This window comes from Drosophila rhopaloa, unplaced genomic scaffold, assembly GCF_018152115.1.
Source record: "Drosophila rhopaloa isolate 14029-0021.01 unplaced genomic scaffold, ASM1815211v1 contig_3, whole genome shotgun sequence".
NCBI classification, from domain to species: domain Eukaryota; kingdom Metazoa; phylum Arthropoda; class Insecta; order Diptera; family Drosophilidae; genus Drosophila; species Drosophila rhopaloa.
In genome coordinates this window covers 15,049,753-15,067,515 of record NW_025335123.1, presented here as the reverse complement: position 1 = coordinate 15,067,515, position 17,763 = coordinate 15,049,753, and the positions used below count along the sequence as shown (strand labels likewise).

The 17,763-nt window shown below is 37.4% G+C and overlaps 2 protein-coding genes across 3 annotated transcripts; one reads left to right on the top strand and one right to left on the bottom strand.

Annotated features, from left to right (window-relative positions):
• Window positions 1-1,249: 1,249 nt before the first annotated feature.
• Window positions 1,250-1,957, bottom strand: LOC108047089 (U-scoloptoxin(05)-Sm1a). The gene has a single exon (XM_017127145.2). The coding sequence runs from the start codon at window positions 1,870-1,872 to the stop codon at window positions 1,429-1,431; it is 444 nt and encodes a 147-aa protein (XP_016982634.1). The 5' UTR covers window positions 1,873-1,957; the 3' UTR covers window positions 1,250-1,428.
• Window positions 1,958-7,360: 5,403 nt separating this feature from the next.
• Window positions 7,361-17,141, top strand: LOC108047116 (innexin inx1). Of its 2 annotated transcripts, none has more exons than XM_017127196.2 (7): window positions 7,361-7,609; window positions 7,699-7,902; window positions 12,468-12,896; window positions 14,641-14,748; window positions 15,811-15,966; window positions 16,036-16,388; window positions 16,515-17,141. In XM_017127196.2, the coding sequence occupies exons 3-7, from the start codon at window positions 12,648-12,650 to the stop codon at window positions 16,726-16,728; spliced, it is 1,080 nt and encodes a 359-aa protein (XP_016982685.1). In that variant the 5' UTR covers window positions 7,361-7,609; window positions 7,699-7,902; window positions 12,468-12,647; the 3' UTR covers window positions 16,729-17,141. The 2 variants fall into 2 exon arrangements, with proteins under 2 accessions (XP_016982685.1, XP_016982684.1); XM_017127195.2 differs by having other exon boundaries at window positions 7,678-7,902.
• The last annotated feature ends 622 nt before the right edge of the window (window positions 17,142-17,763 follow it).

The window sequence follows — 17,763 nt, the reverse complement described above, 5'->3', positions numbered from 1 at the left end:
CACTGTGATTATATTTTACTTATGAAACATAGCGATTAATAATCAATCAAGTTTGTGAAATTAATTTAAAGTTTATATTGCTTCATAGAAATTATAATGCTGGGATAGTAAGATTTTCAGTACCAGTTGAGATTTAATAAGATGAAACGACTATATATTCTGAGATAATGTAGTGTAATAAATCTAAATTTATTTTGGGGAGTGATTTTCCCACATATTCGTTTGATATTTGATCCCATTTTTTTGTGAATACCATGTCTTCACCCTTTCTTATTCTTGTTTTTTCAGCCCCTTTTTTGGGGCGTGGCTGTCACCGAGATCGGTGGCCAGCTCGAATTAGTGTCGCATGCCCAATGATAGCGCCTCAAGGCACTTTCAATTTAAGCAATTACGCAACTGTCCGTCCGTTGACCTGTCCGTCCGTCTTTTAGCGGGAGTATACATATGTTTTTTAGCCCCAGGTTGCGCTCTCTTTGAGCTTAATCAATCAGCCGCAAATTGAGCTGGCTTAAATGATCTCGTTCAATTGCCAAATGGAGGAATGTCAAATCCAATTCCGATTGATTGCGTTCGCCGTTCGATCGGAGGTCACCAGATCGTCGTCGGCTTTCAAAAAGGCGGTCTCCGCATCGCCCTGGGAATTTAGACTTCACAAAACTGTGTCACCGATCGAACTACTCAAGGTGTCATTTGGGACTAGAAGACATCGGGGGTTGTACCATTTTAGGGTGTGGCCAATTAAAATTGGATCGAGATTCGATGCCTAACGTTTTCTTTAAATGATTTTGAAATTTCCCAGTGACACTTCTCTGATCAACTTACCTTACCCTGTGGCATCCACTTTTATTAAAACAATCAATTAATTTACAATCTTATCATTTCAATTCAGACCAAAAATTAGTTCAAAAATTTGGACGTTGTTTATATTATAAGAATATAAACAATAATTTTCTTTATAGTTATTGTTAATTCATATAAAACTTACAAACATACAACATTTCTAAAATAAGACCTTTTTAAATAATAAGCCGTTTAAATTCTTGGTTATATTCGTTTTGTTGTTCCTTTTTTTTAGGGTATATATGATTTGTCTAAATTCAGTAATCATTTTGGATCGCTCTCAAATTGCGCAAGCGTGGCTTAAAAAGAGAGAGCAAAAGAGAGAGCGAGAATCGATCTGTATCTGATTTACCTGATGTTCCACTGCCACAAGTTCCCCGCTCAGTTGTCGTTTCACTTCCAACTTGCTCCCGTGAATACAAAAACATTGTTTTTTCTCGATTTTTGTTTATAATTTTTTGGTTTTGGTTTTGTGTTCTTTAATTATCTCTATACTACAGTGTGTGTTTGTGATTCAGTTACTTTGTTACATCTTACAATTAACAAAAAAAATAAAGTTGAGATGCGGCTTTAATTCTCTCTCGTCTGTCAGCATCGTAAGAGCCAGGTGAGTGTTAGTAGGGCCGCTGCCACACCCCATTCCAGTTCCAGCCTTCCAGCGGCATTGCAACCGTCGGTATCACAAGTGTAAATACAACTGCGATAGTCCATGCGATCGCCCTTATTTCGCACATAGTCACAATAGTTTCCCATGTCCTTGGAGCTGCAGAATCGTTTCGCGCCGATTCCGCCCTCAAAGCGTCCCACGTGCTTCACACAGAACTGCGCCCCATGGACACTGGAACAGTTTTGGGGCTGGATGTCGGGCTCGTCGTACCGCTCGAACCACTCGCCACACTGGAACGGATGCTCCGTATCGCTCGTGTCGCAGACGTAGCACTCGATCCCAGATACCGTTAGCACCTGCAGGCTCATCAGGAAGATAACGCTGAAAGCCAGGCTTACAAGCCATCCGTAGTGGGCGTGCCACATGGTTACGTCACACCAATATTTCGAGGCAAAACAAGCAGTCAAGTCAGCGTCGTCAGCAAATGCCAAGTTTATACTGGAACTGAAACGCCGCAGCGACTCCGTTCCCGCTCGTTTCGCTGGCCAAAAAGAGAGCGTCATGGAGAGAGGGAGCGATGAGCTGCGAGATTTTCTTAGCGATTTCCAAGCCAGATCTAGCCAGTTCCAGAGGTCAACATAGGTCACACAAAACATTTTTAGGTATTTTTATTGATATTTATATAGGTGCTCTGAAAACCAGGCTTAATTATGAAAAATGTAACTTTCCGAAACTCAAGATAGCTTAATTCGGAATTATGAATAAAATTAAAGCGAGATCTGGCCAGTTAACGTTAGGTCAGTTAACTATTAAATTCTAAAATTTGGTTTAAATGGCTTCAAATGGTCTTTAAGACACAACGCTAAAAATACTAAGATATCTACCCAAAAATTATAATATCCAAGAAGTACAGATCTGTAAAGCTTAAAAATACCAACGTAATTTTTAAACAATCTATTCAGGATTTTTAAAAAACAAACGAACCAAAACTGTTGAGATTGGACTAAATGTAGTAAGCTATTAAATGCTTGTGGCATCACTGACGCTGACTTGGCTCTCTCACCTTAGCCACTGTTGTTTGTTATTGGCAGAACCGGTTGCCAGGTAACAGGGCTAGAGTCTCTAGGGCTAGATTTATATCATATATCCTTGGCGGGCGCCCTGGCAATCGCTAATCGGGTAGAGCTATCGCCGGGCCCATCGGTTATCGGCTTTGACCCCACCTGAAACTTGTTGTGCAGCCAGCAACAGGTAAAAGGCACTCAGTACGTGACGCGTAGAGCATAAAAACAAACAAACGGGCTCACATAGAGCCAGAGTTTCAGATACAGATACAAAAGCAGCTCTTCGCTCTTTGTTCCTCTGCTTTGTCTCCCAAGTTTATGGCTTGTGTTGGCATTTTTTGGTATGCTTTCTTAGGTTGTTTTACAGTACACTCACCCAATCGGGTATAGAGATTTTTGAAAGAAAGTTGCATTTTATATGGAAATTACAAGATTTTGTATCTACATCTATTTTCGTCTTCGTTTCAAATGAACATTATCTTTACAATGGTCAACACAAATAATTTTCTTATTAATGGGTGTTATACATTTTAAACAAAATGTAGGAATAAGAAATCTAAAATCTATGTGCGGAGGTTTATTGGTTTTTCTTAAGCCGTTTACTCTTAAATTAAGTAAGTAGTAAAAAAATTATTATCCAATGCCATTGAATTGTACAATTTTAAGAAACCTCGAGAACACAGTTTATTATAATTATAAGAAAATTAGGCTTATCAAGCCAGAATTAAAAAAATGCATCAAGCCACAATCATAATGACTGAAGATTTATGGGTTTGCTGATAAAAGTAAAAACCCCTAAAATAAAAAAATAATCATAATTGACAACCTAAACTCAATTATACCACTGGGAAATCTTGTGCTCCCAAATTTGTTATCAAATCTTCGAGGGTGTTTTAAAGTTCCTTAATGTTCTTTGAAGTGGGCAACTCCAAACCAAAACGAGGGCATTCAACTTCTTTCTGCGTTTCTCCTACTGCTTCTTGGACTCGAGAATCTTTGGGAAGAGAGAGCGGGAGCATTGTCAACCGATCAAGTATACCAGCACCACCACCCAACTGGCCAACACAAAAAAAGCCAAGCCAAGCCAAGCCCACGACTTGGTAATTGAAAGCCAAGCGGGTTTTCTCGTTTTGGACCGATATATGTATATATGTACATATACCCGTAACTTCAGAATCGATGTGACCAAGATTGGAATGTGGCCAGAAGGGAAGTAATTTCACAATAAACCCGAACATTCGGCATTGAGTCATTGCGATCCGCTCTAGAACCCTCTTACACCCGTGTTTTCAGCTCATTATAGTCCCAACTCAGAGCTCTGAACATGATCTTCTGCGATCGGTAGACATACGGATGAGGGGAAATAGTCAAGTGCTCTATGAATAGGCATTTAAATGTTTCCTAAGATAGATTTTCGGCTCATTAGAATGCGGGGAAGATCACTTTAAGATAAGTCAATGTACTTTTTATGTTTGTCAAATTAATCATTTAATGATCGGTTTTAAAAGCAAAGCTGGGCACATAAAAATGTTCAAGAGGTCTCATAGGTCAATTGAATAATATGAAAATATATGTTCAACGAGAAATTCGAAGAACATTAAATGGCTAGTATAATTTCTAGGCCTTTAGACAGTTGTGAAATGTTCTGTTTTTGGAAAATTAAACAATCATACACATTATGGAATTGTTTTCTAATGCTTTTGATTCGAATAAAAAACCACAAATCTTTTAAATCCTGTTGACAGATCATTCATAATACTTTGTATTTTGTACTTGTGTGAAATTTATTGGGGTTTTTCACTTGATTATAACATTATACTTCCTCGAAATAACTTCTTTTATGGTTGTCTTTAATATGGCACTTCCTTGGGAAATTTTTACGATCTTTTAGATCTTTGAAGGCCTTCGTTCTCGGTGCTAATTTTTCTGAGAAAGGAGCTCTATATATAGCACCTCAAGATGATTCTTCTCCAGCTTGTTTAATGAATTCCAGTACCACGGACATTGACGATCTCCGTTTTCTTGAAAACATATGCCTGGTCGCACTCTATATATAGAACGTCGGGATGTTTTACGGGATGCTGGGGTCCCGAGTCTTCCACTACTTTCCACACAACTCCTTTTGATCGTCAATCTTGCAACGCTCTGCGAATTGTTTTCATACTTGTTTGAGTTTGTACACGTACGCAGGTACACAGGGAGAAAACATTTGAATAAATGGATTTGATTTGATATTTGTGATAATATCTGGGATCAAACTTTGTTTTGGTGAAAGTATCATAGATCTATTATTTTGAAGTTTTATATTGTTTATATCATGATCTTTGATCTTTTTTTCTGTGTAGAAAAAAGCCAGACATAAAAGGATGTTGCAACCCCCCTCGTAAGCAACCCCCTTTTTCTGTCTCTCCGTCTCTCTTTTTTTTTTCTCTCTTTCTTCCCCATCCTCTTTTTCGCCTCTTTTAAGGAAGCAAACCGAAAAGGAAATTGCAAAAACAGGAGCAGCTGCTGCGAAAATGAGATTTGCACAGATGAGTGAGCGAGTCGCTCTGAGAGGAGAGTTTGGCCACTAGAGAGATGGTTTGGTTTGGTTTGGAGGAGGGTCCATTTCCATTTCCAAGCACACTGAGATAAATATAAATCAACGTTCGTGCTCCTGCTCACGTACATACATAAGCCCACCGATATCGATACCACTGATACCTGGTGCAAGTACCACATTGGACTAACGTATGTGGGTGAGCGGGGGGCTTGTGGTTAATGGACCGATTGCGACAGACGTGACACTTGGCCAAGTGAAAGGTACTACCAATGATACCTTTGTCCACATGTTTTCGGCATTTCGTGTGGGTACAGTTTGTGCGAAGAGAATATGTATATGTGTGGTCGTTTTAATTGCACATGTGCGAGTAGATTTGTAAATATCAAAGACCCATAGAATTATCACATGATAAAAAAAATAAAAAATATATACATATATTACAAAAATATGGTAAGTATAAACGACAATTCTGTCAAACGGACAGCCATTTTAACTTATTCAAATCGTTCAAAATACTTCTTATTTACCAAGCTTGAAATTCCTACTGATCAAACCTCTTTGGACCCAAAATTTGTGGGTGTGCTATAGAGGCATTTCAATAAAAAAAGCTTTCACGCAGTTAAGTAATAGTCCCAAAAACTTCAAACTTCAATCGGGGCTTCAAACCGAGCTCCATTTACTCGCTTCTCATGTCCGTGGCAATGACAACGCACTTAACATTTTACCCAACGTCTACACATTCTTTTTTTATTTTTTGGTTTTGATTTCTTTTTGTATGCCCGAAAGTGCGGAGTTTATTGTGGCCCCATAAAAAGGCCATGTCAAGACGAGCGAGCCCGAAAAAAAAACCTTAATTTAAAATTAAAAGCAACACGAACTCGCCGCATGATACAATGGAGATTGGGGATGGGGACACGGCCGATTTCTTTAGGGCCGAAACGTAAGACAAAACCAGCAAAAAGGGATGGGGAATCCAGGCCGAAATGTGGTTGCAATGCCAAAAGCACTCCCCACACTCTCGTATATATCGTGTATAGCTGTAATTTGAGATCTGGCCATATATCGAGGGGCATAATGGCTGGGTTGGCCAATTGAGTAACTGACTCAATGACTGACTGACAAAACGAAGTGTGCGCACACGCCGAAAGATTTAGCAAGCAATCGGATCCGATATCACTTGGTTTTCGACGCGAAACACGTTCTTATCGAGATCCATCCAGAATCTCAAGAAATCCCTGCTGAGACAGGGAAAATTTGGATTATGTTCCAGGATAAAATAAACAAATGAAAAGTAAATCAGCGAATATTTATAATATCAAACAAGTAGTAAGCAAAAGTTGACAATACTCAAAAGATGTCATGATCATGATTTACGATCAAAAAACTTTCAAAACAACAACAAAATGATGAAATATTTGAATCCATCAATCAGTTATAATTATTCAACAATTACCAATTTTTTGAGTTATGATCTTTGGCATACCTAGTTTTTTACACCCGTTGTTATTAAAAGTTTCTCTTTTCCCTCTTATCAAAGCATTACCAAAATCAGGTTTGTTTCGAATAATCTTTAATTTTTAGATGAGTTCACCTTCAAAAGCCCGCATTGTTGAGCATTTCATCTATCCAGAGAAAGAAACTACCGAACTTGCGACCGAAATATGTATATGAGAGTATATTGAAGATGTACCGAACAATTAATGTATTAAAAATATCTTCTAGACTAACGAAAATTAGATCTTAAAATTTGTTTTTGGTCTTTTAAGAGAATTATTTCACTAACTACTAATTTTGGAAATCACGTCGAAACTTTCTCGCAGTGCACATATTAAGAATTTCGAGTTTTTCCTTACCTTTTCGTAAGCCAAAACAAAAAAAAAAGAATCAAGAGGGCCAAAATGCATGAAAATAAGTGAACAAAAAACTAAATTGGAAGCAGCCAAGCAGGAAGAGAAAAATAAAAAAAGGGAGCTTAAAGACTTATAGAGGGGGTAAGAAAAGTATATCTCCTGGGCAATTGCTGCTCCAATTTTAGTTCATTGCTAGCGATCAGTTTAATTTAAGGCTTAATTCGTTTAAATAAACAAATTCGGAGAGCGGGAGAGCGAGAGACAGAGTGAGCAAAGGAGAGAGAGAGAGAGTTTTAAAAAAGAGAGAATTAAAAACCGAAACTCTCTCTTCTCTCCCGCCAGCTGTTTCAATTTGAAGTGAGCGAGAGAGAACGGCTTGGAAATGGAGAGCGGAATGGCGCGGAATGGGAAATGGAATGAGAACGGAATGGGCTTCGGTTTTGAGTGCGAGTCGCTGTGAAATTTGAAATCCAAGCGGCAGTCGACGGCGACGGCGACAGCGTGCTACAAAAGCCATAGCGAGCGTCTACGCGGCGCTCGAAAACACAGGAAAATTACAAAATTCAAAACACAACAGACACCCAGCGTAAATCGAATGAAACAAGTTCTATACACGGTATAAACAATTCGAGCAAACAGTTTTTTTGAAAAAAATAAACTAACAATTTTTTTGGAGAATTCCCGTTTTGCGTTGGTATTTTTTCCAGTGAGTGTGTGTGCGCGGTTTTTCTTGAAAACCCATTTTTGAAAAAAAAAGAAATATCCTCATTTAAGGCACTATTTGCTGCATTCAAGAACCTGTTCCATGCAAATTCTACGGCCACCTGGCAGCTGATTCGTAAAATAAAACACAAAAATTAAGACGAAGAAGAAGCAGCCCCAAAACAAACACACACCCACACACGCACACGCCATGCTGTGACACAAAATAAAAAAACAATACGAAGACAAACAGAACAACCAACCAGAAGAAAAGCCTAAAAGACAACGGAATTCTGCGTAAGTTTAACAACAACAAAAAATTCTACAATAAGTAAAAAAAAACCGAAATGCATTGCATTTCTTCATCTTTCCAACGAAAGCTGTCTAAGATGAAGCTTTCGAGCCGAGCTTTCGAATAACACCGATGACTTCTGAAGAACGAGAAAGCCTAGGTGGGCGACAGGGACAGAGATAAGATACGTTTAGATTAGTTGTATAACTATTAACCCCTGAGATTAAGTGAGATCTCAGCTTTGGAGCTTTATTTTGATTAGAAACCAATTAAGCCAATTGGATTTGATCGGTAGTGGTCTCAATTCGGGTGACACCCAGAGTTATTGGGGTTCCTTAGGCTTAAAGATGGTATTACGAATTATAATACCAGGCTTGTATTCTAAAAACCATGACTTTCGCTGCTTAAAACTAAACAAAAGCTTCTCTTTGTGAGAAAAACTATCGGGTTCTTCCATAGCATCTGAATGATCTTTATGTTAAGATAAATATGATATTGCGCAAACAATCATAGACATTGTTTATTTTCTATTACATCAGCTGATTAAAGCCAGCATTATTTCATCATAAAACAAAGATGGGCTTCACAGTTTTTTAAGTGTAACTGAAAGATTTTTGGGTCTATAGATATTGGAAATGTGTTTTGTTTCTAGTATAGTATTGCAAAGAACTTTAGTTTGGGCTAATCTTGTTTCTTTTCAGTTTGGATTGGGCATTCTGATTTTAAGATCAATCTGAGTCTGATCTCTTAATCTCTCTAAATACATAATTAATATGTTTTTCTGACTTATTTCTTAAAAAATCCATATGATTTCAGAAACTTACCTTTCTTAGATTTTCCTGAAATCCCATGATTCTTTTGTTTCCCAGCATACTTCACATTTCCTCTTTTATGCTCCTCTTATTAGCTTTCCCCTTTCCCTGTATTCCCTTCATTCTTTCGTTTCCTCATTATTTTCCATGAAATCTTTCTTCCCGCTTCATAATTTTTCGTGTCTTAAAATACACTGAAAAAAAGATGTCCATGCAATCTCACAGATATATTTTTTTAATTTTACAATGATTTTATCAAATTGTTTAAGGTTAAATTTAATTCGAATATTAGGTAAAAAAAAAAAAAATTTTAACATATGTACATTTTACTATAAACAAAATGTATTGTTGTCGTGTATCGGCTTACCTTAGAAGTATCCCGTCTGACGGGTTCGGCGACATCTATGGCATCTCTTCTTTTCGCATCCCAAAGATGACCCCCTCTCCACTTTGCCCCTTAAAAATTCTTGGCCCCTCCAAACGGAAATGGTCAATTTAAGTGACGCAGAACAGTGGCGATTCATTGTTTTTGAGCATGTGTCGCCAATCAGGGAATCAAATGGGGGAGGAGCACGTAGTATCTGCCCCTACACCTTACCGTCCTCTACCTTTGTTCTTCCCCAACCCCTCCCCCATTCTATTTGCCCCTCCTCCCAGCCCTAGTATCCCTATTATGTGCACGCTATGTTGCGGTTTCTTCTTTCTAACGATCCCATCCTAAAACATCCCATCCCATCGCATCCGATCCGATCCGGTCCGATCCTCCCTGAGCTGCATGCTAAGTTACTAGCCGCAGAAGTGGATGACCAAAAAGGTTTTGTTCTGGGCCAGCTGCCGCGTAAATAGATCACTAGCGATGGCTGCGTGAGGCGATAGTAATCGGTATAATAGGAATTGAGATCTTATTACATTGATCTTTATTGGTTTAACTTTCTCATCGAAGTAGATCAAAATGTAACTCAATGAATATTCAAATAAATATAATTACGTTTAAAAACTGGTTATAGGATTTGCAGTATTTTAGTTTGAAACTGGTTTTTAATCGCAACATTAAGTAAAGACTTTTTAATCATTTTTTTTGTGTTATCTTTTAACAAGCTTGAGGATTTCATGTTTGCCATTTGTTGACTGATTTTGTAGGATTTTTTTCAATAACTGATGCATTGAATATTTTAATGGGAAGCTGTCTTTCAGCTAATATTTACTAACTGAATGTAATAATTTACGTGACACAATGATGGGTTTACTGCAGCAATCTTGCTAGGGTTTTAGCCTTATAGATCTTATATATATTTACCATTTCCTGTGCGTGAGTAGTATCTGTTTTCTTGTTGTGTTTGATGCCACCCCTAGTGCGCCACACACACACGCACACCCCGAAGGGCAACTTCCGCTCTGGCGACCAGCTGCTAACCAAAACCAAACAAAAAAAACCCAATAAAACACCAACCAAACCCTAATGAAAATGAATCAACTCGGACCGACTCAAAAATAACTCGTTGTACAGTCGAATGCAATTAAATTGACGTCACAACTTCAAGAGACAGACTCCCGCAAAACAGAAAATATAAAAAAAAAAAAAAAAAAAACTCAGATTCCAAATGCAATTGCTGTTGCCATTGCAATATTGCAATTGCCATTGCAGTTCTCGTGTTTGTATTCATGTTAAGGTTAAGCATGTTAAAGCTTTTAAAAGACCCGACAACAAAGTGTACGAACACCAGCAAAATTGGCAACGACAACGACTAAATAAATTTGCAAAGTGAAACAGTCACTAAAAATTAAAATAGCAAAACGAATTGTTACTTAAAAGGGAAAATCGGTGGGCGAAGTGTTAACTACACGTTTCTCCTATTTCAATTTAAATAACAGGTTTTTTTTAGAGAAAACGTTTACAAAGCAGCTTAAAAAGTGATATTACTTAATTTCATTTTAAATTTACTATTATTGGGAAGGGATAAATCATTTTGAAGATATTTAATTCATTCAAGATCAGATAACTTAGTCAATTCATTATGCTCTAAAGCACAAGCAACCTATAAAAAAATACAGCATTCCCCTAGATTTTCAGGGTATCCAAAATAGACAATTGCCAAGCGGCGTCACGTAAACAACATTAATGCAGTTGCGACGACCTTTTCGCAAAACAATTGGAAGAGCTGACACCTAAAACTAGACCCGCGTTTTCCGCTTTTCCCCCCCACCCGCTTTTGCCACCCCTTTCTGAAACCGAAACAAATTGCAATTTGCACAGCGAAATTTCCACAAAATCCGCGACTATCAACTTCTGGCTGGCAACACTTGGCAGTCCATGGTCCCCACGGCCTTGGCAATGAAAATGCCTAGGAAAACGAAAGAAAATCAACAACAACAACAACAACAAGTGCCAGCTGCATGTGTGTGGACATGTGGAAATGTGGGATGGGGGGAGGGATGGTGGGAGGATGTGGGCGGTGGGCCATTGTTTATATATGACTGCAACTTCAAAAGCAAAAACGCAAAGTCAGCGAAGCGTTGAGGGGGGGTGCACTGCAAAAAAAAAAAGGGGGCGGATCTTTAGCCAGGAAGGAGACAATTTATGGGCGGAATGGTCTAATGGAGGCTGCAATGGAGTTTGTTTAGGGAATTCGGGAAATGCAGTCTTGAGAGTGAATAAATTAGCTGAGAACCTACAAAAATATTTTATGGAACCACCATAATTAAATTTTAAAAAATCACAAGCAAAATATAAGATATAATAAATGATTTTATATTAGTGTGTGGTTTTGTTATATTTTATAAATATTTACACTTTGAAAGAAATATTACTTTAAACATGTTTTGATTGATGACTGAATCCATATTCATTTTGGCTATTAAACAATAAATAAATCTAGAACAAAAAGATAATAGGTAACTTGGGAAATACATTAGGATAAATGCCTTTTAGTATTAAGTACTGCAAGTCAAAGAAATCGTTACGATTTAACACAATTGAGATGGGGTCTCCCAGTGGCGCTTGGGTCAAATGCATTGCACAAAGATCGCGATGCCAGAACCACTGGAGGAGCATTGCCCCCACATATATTATATATATATATTATGTTGCTGGACTGAGAAAAAGAGATCGGACTCTGAAGCGGGGGCCACACAGACAGGCAAGTGGAGCAAATGGCAATTGGTTACTTAAATGGCGCATCAATTTTTTCAGCTGACAAGAGATCTGAGCTGCTCGTCGTCGTGGCTGTGAAATGTATCTTTAATTGAAATTGAAACCGTCTCAAGATTCTATTAGTTGATGTTGATTTATGCCAAAATACTCACGCTCTGCGCATTTAACAATCAGAAGCTGACTGCTCACCACGAAATTCAACACGATTCGGCAAAACTTCAATTGCTAGGTGTTGCTTGTCTTTCAATCAGCGCAATGTACTTCACAGATACGAAGATAGCAGCCTTGTATTTGCTCAGTGTACCTACACAGAAATTAAATTAAGTGCAGCGGGGATCATTTTGATTTCATTTGATTTAATGAAACCCCAATGAAAGGCTTTAAGCTAAGAGTTCTTAGAATTTCACTCACTTTCATTTGCACAAGGAGTTTATAGGATCAAAATGTCTTAAGCGGATATAGTCTACTATTTTTTGACATCTCATAATTTGCACTTGTGAATTTCAATAGCTGATTTGAAATCTGAATTGATTTTAGTTGAACATTTGGTATAAATACACCTAGATTTGTAATCTCTATAATTTGTATCATATTTATTCATTTGCAGTTGATATGCATCGAAAGTTAAAGGGCAAGAGAATTCGAATCAAGACAAGAACCGGCAAAAGAAAGTTAAGAGCGCACATAGCATAACTACCTTTTTTTGCGGTACGAACAACAACACTGCCCGGAGGAGAAGCTCCCAATTCGATCGTGATTCGGCCGCCGAGACCCAAACTGTGCCAAGATGTATAAGTTGCTGGGTAGCTTGAAGAGCTACCTGAAGTGGCAGGACATCCAGACGGACAACGCCGTCTTCCGGCTGCACAACTCCTTCACCACGGTGCTCCTGCTCACCTGCAGCCTGATCATCACCGCCACCCAATACGTGGGCCAGCCGATCAGCTGCATCGTCAATGGCGTTCCACCGCACGTGGTCAACACGTTCTGCTGGATTCACAGCACCTTCACCATGCCGGATGCCTTCCGCAGACAGGTGAGTCCGGAAAATGATTGGGTACATGTGCCTATCACCTGGGGCTTTGAATGTTTCCCCCTTAAGAAACTCCAGGTGATGGGCACTTGTATGGTTGATTGCTCATTTTTTACGAATTTGTATTAGCAATCCGAATAGTCTCGGTAAAATTTTTGTTTTCCCATAAGATAAAATAACATTTAAACAATATGTGTAAAAATTTGCATCCAAAAATATTGAAAAGTAAGTGAGATATAGGCAATCTTGAAGGCATTACATTTCTGGATTGAACATATAGTTAGTACTATACTTTCATTCATATTTATTAGCAATTTCACAATCTCTAGAGGTATGATTGTAAAGATAATTTGGGAATATTTAATAAGACAAAACATACAAAATACAAGAGCTTATTAAGAGGGATTTTTTTTTAAGTTTCTTAAGATACAGGGACCATTAAGTATTAAGAAGATTTAAAACCAGAAAAAGAGAGTACTTTAAAAGCATCCAACTTCTGGATTCGACACATATTTTATTATACTTTCATAAATATTTATTAGTAACTTCAAAATTTTTAAAGGTATGATTGTATAGAGTTTTTTTTTGAATATTTTATATTACAAAAAATATAGACAAAAATGAAAATATCTTTTATGATAATGCGTCTCAACACTACCTAATAACTAACTGATCAGGTAACCCTTTTATAAACCAGTTTCGTATATGCCTTTTACAAGTTTTCATTAACCCAATGCTAAACCATTTCCGTTCAATTATAAGCACTTCCTTTTCGATTCAGATCCAGCAAAAATGGTATTCTACCACTCATCTTCATCTACTGCGGAACCCTTGCAGAATCCCATTCGCTTGGCTTTCTTAGTTTTCTGTCTGCCTGTCAAGTTCTCTGTACGCTAAACACGTCCGACCCTTTTGGATGAAGGAAGGTATATCACACGGGATATGTGATATTTCATGCCCGGACTATAAAGCAATTATAAACTGGGCGTTGTCTGCTTCTTCCTCTTTTCTGCTGCGGGCAGAGATTTGTACAAAAAAAAAAAAAAAAAAAAAGAAAAACCGATATTGAATTCCCCACGGGTGGAACTCCCCAATTGGACTACACCAAAAAAAAATGCAGAACCAAGATCAATTAAACATGTTTAAGGTCAATTTATTCACTTTCGATTTTTTTTTATATTTTTTCAATCGGTATTGAAAAGATTTCTTTAAAAAATGCCTATGATTTAGATTTAAAAATTTAATATGTTAGATATATGATCATCGATGTTTAGATACATTATTTTCTCCTTGTGTACATATTTGTAGGGCTCGGCTGATATCAAAATTTATACGAAATCGTTGCTTAGAGATTTATCGGACTGTTTCCTGTATATAACAAATAAAAAATAATTTAATCATTTTTTTTTTTTTCAATTTGACATGATTTGATACGATTCGAAGAAATCTTGTTTTTTCTTTTGTATTTTTTGACAGTTTGTCCGATCAAAAAACCCGATAAATCGCATATAACAAGTGAACTGAACATATTGACAATGTGTGGGCGGAATAACTTAGGGAAACCATGCGGATGCCTGTCTGGAAACTTAAGTAGCCGTTTAGTTGGATAGTTTGATTAATTGTGGGTATCTTATAGAGATTCAGATTATAGACTCTGTATAGCACATGTCTAAAATGAAATAAATATTTGGGTTGTACTTTAAAAGTACTTGATATTAAATACCCTTTGGTTTCTTACACTTTTCAGGTTGGTCGTGAGGTAGCTCATCCCGGTGTGGCCAATGATTTCGGTGATGAGGATGCCAAGAAGTACTACACCTATTACCAGTGGGTGTGCTTCGTACTCTTCTTCCAGGTGAGTTTTGAAACACTACACTAACTGATATAATCTAACTCAAATATTATATGATAATAAAATTGAAAGTCAGACTTTAATCAAATATACAATTATCATATGTAAAGAGTGTTCACGTATATTTGTGAACTTTTCTGTTTATTTTATAAGAATATGATATCATGATATGGAAGGAGATCCTCATTTTTTTCTGTGCAACAATGGGCTTACGTTGTTAGTGGTCTCGATTCCTTTGCTCAGAGGCAATCGCTCCAATTAAGTTCAATTGAATGCGTGGCATGCGTGGATATATAGGGAGATATAGGGGACTGCTATATGCACTGATAAAAAAGCTGTTTATCTTTTTTACAAATTAATGTAAATTTTTGTAAATTTTTTCTAATATATAAACATACAAAAATACACTTTAAATATATTACGAATTAGTAATATTTTCATACTATCACCATAATATAGAAACTTATGTCAGTTAGTCAGCCCAACCAGCTCATCAGTAACTTGTTTTTTTTTATTAAAGACCCCTTTTTGATTGATTTAATTTTTTTCTGTGCATTTGGACTGGAGCTTGTGATCGACTATGGGTCAACGTATTGCTCAAGCGGCGGAAACAAATGAGGAAAGCGCAACAGAAGTGTTTCGGACTTGTGAAATACCAAATATAATTAATGACTTGCTAAATAGCACGAACAACATCAACAGTGGCAATTACAACAGCAGTAACATCAACGACAATGTGTCAATTGCTTCGACAGATTCCAATAAAAGTGTTTGTTCAAAAACACATTCCTGCACTATTGCCATATGATCTTCCAGCTGGCAAGTGCAAACATTAAAGTGAAAGGGTTTCTATTTTCACGAAATTATTTAGATTGTTTTTTTAGTAATTAAAATGTTACTCCAACAAATGATAAGATTCACATGGCATAATAGGATTCAATAAACATATCTTAGAGATCAGGTGTTTAAAGTATCCAAAATAATTAGCCAACAACCTGATTTTTTTAGAAAACGAATCTTAAATAATATGTTAATATATTTAAGTTATTTATCCATTTATTTTAGGCCATGGCCTGCTATACGCCCAAATTCCTGTGGAACAAATTCGAGGGCGGCCTGATGCGCATGATTGTGATGGGCCTGAATATCACGATTTGCACTCGCGAGGAGAAGGAGGCGAAACGCGATGCCCTGCTGGACTATCTAATTAAGCACGTGAAGGTGGGTGTTCATTGCATAAGCCTTTTTCCAATCCCAGACTGATCGAATTTCAATATCCCCCCCCCTTAGCGTCACAAGCTGTATGCCATTCGGTATTGGGCCTGCGAACTGCTCTGCTGCATAAACATAATCGTGCAGATGTATCTGATGAATCGCTTCTTCGACGGCGAGTTCCTCTCGTACGGCACCAATATTATGAAACTATCCGATGTGCCGCAGGAGCAGCGGGTGGACCCCATGGTCTATGTGTTCCCCCGGGTCACCAAGTGCACCTTCCACAAGTATGGTGCCTCCGGATCGCTGCAGAAGCACGACTCCCTCTGCATCCTGCCACTGAACATCGTGAACGAGAAGACCTACGTGTTCATCTGGTTCTGGTTCTGGATTTTGCTCGTCCTGCTCATCGGACTGATGATGTTCCGGTAAGATTTCAATTTAATGTAATATAATAGAGGAATTCTTAGTCGATTGTAATGGATTTTAATACCCATGAGCAATATCTAACACTCTCTTATCATAAACTTTAACTAAACATCAATTTTTTGCAGTGCCTGCATCATCTTCATGCCGAAATTCCGACCCCGTCTGCTGAACGCCCGCAATCGCATGATTCCGATGGAGATATGTCGTTCGCTATCCCGGAAATTGGACATCGGGGACTGGTGGCTCATCTATATGCTGGGCCGCAATCTCGATCCGGTCATCTACAAGGATGTGATGAGCGAGTTTGCCAAGCAGGTGGAGCCCGATCGTGCCAAGTAGACGAGATGAAATGAGATGAGATGCCCCGATATGCCCTTCGATATATCGAATACCCTGCCTGTAGTCCCCATCATTTTGTCCGAAGCCCCAAATTCCAAATTCTGTTTTGGATTATTATTTTTATTTAGCACAAATCATACTACTTAGTTGAAACTCAAGCCCTGGACAGAGCCACGCTCCCCAAACGCCCCCCCTTTTTGGTAGTTCTGTGATTAAGCCCTGACCTTTGAACCCCTCCCTAAAACACCCCCGCGTTACCCACCCAACAAAACCCCAAAACTATCATAAACATGGATTAATCAATGATCACAACTCGAATCGCTTGGCAGAAAATTATTTTAATTTTTATTTTATTTTTTGATTTTCCATCAATTATAACAAGACAAACAACAACAATAACAAAAAAAGATGAGATTTTCCTTGTGTTTTTTTCTGCAAACAAAATCATTTTTTTTCCTAATTTTAAACTTTAATTTAATACCTAGCTTTTATTTATAAATAGAAAACAACACTAAAAAAAGAAAGAGTCCCCAAAAAAAAAAAAAAATAATAAGAGATACTATTTTTGCATGAAATCGAGTAATGTTTTGAACGCTTCGGAACCAACCGATAATATAATAAAAATAAATATTGCTTTTGAGTCTTTCATAATAATAATTTCCATCGGAAGCGTTTTAAACAACCAATTTTTTTGGGGAAAAAACTGAAGAGAATATAATGAGCTATGTTAAGTTTATTGTGTAGTTTTAGACGAAAATTGCAAAGGTTTTATATATATATATTTATATATATATCATATATATATTTGAGACTAAAATATGGTATGAAATAAAAAACTTTTTACAACTGGCGAAAATGTAACTTGTTTACTTTGTATTTTTAGAGTTTATTTGAAAAAGCTTAAAATTGCAATGTGTGGTTCGGCTAAAAAAAAACGAACATTTTAACATGTAAGGAAAGTTTTACAAAGAATTCAACGTTTTCACATGCAGTACTTTATAAAATACTGCAAATTCTATCAAATTTATACATATT

What these genes read in the sequence shown, in the direction of transcription:
- LOC108047089 (XM_017127145.2), bottom strand. Translation starts at nt 1,872, where the DNA reads ATGTGGCACGCCCACTACGGATGGCTTGTAAGCCTGGCTTTCAGCGTT.
- LOC108047116 (XM_017127196.2), top strand. Translation starts at nt 12,648, where the DNA reads ATGTATAAGTTGCTGGGTAGCTTGAAGAGCTACCTGAAGTGGCAGGAC. An exon ending in CGGATGCCTTCCGCAGACAG is followed by an intron (nt 12,897 to 14,640) that starts GTGAGTCCGGAA and finishes TACACTTTTCAG; the next exon opens with GTTGGTCGTGAGGTAGCTCA. An exon ending in ATCTAATTAAGCACGTGAAG is followed by an intron (nt 15,967 to 16,035) that starts GTGGGTGTTCAT and finishes CCCCCCCCTTAG; the next exon opens with CGTCACAAGCTGTATGCCAT.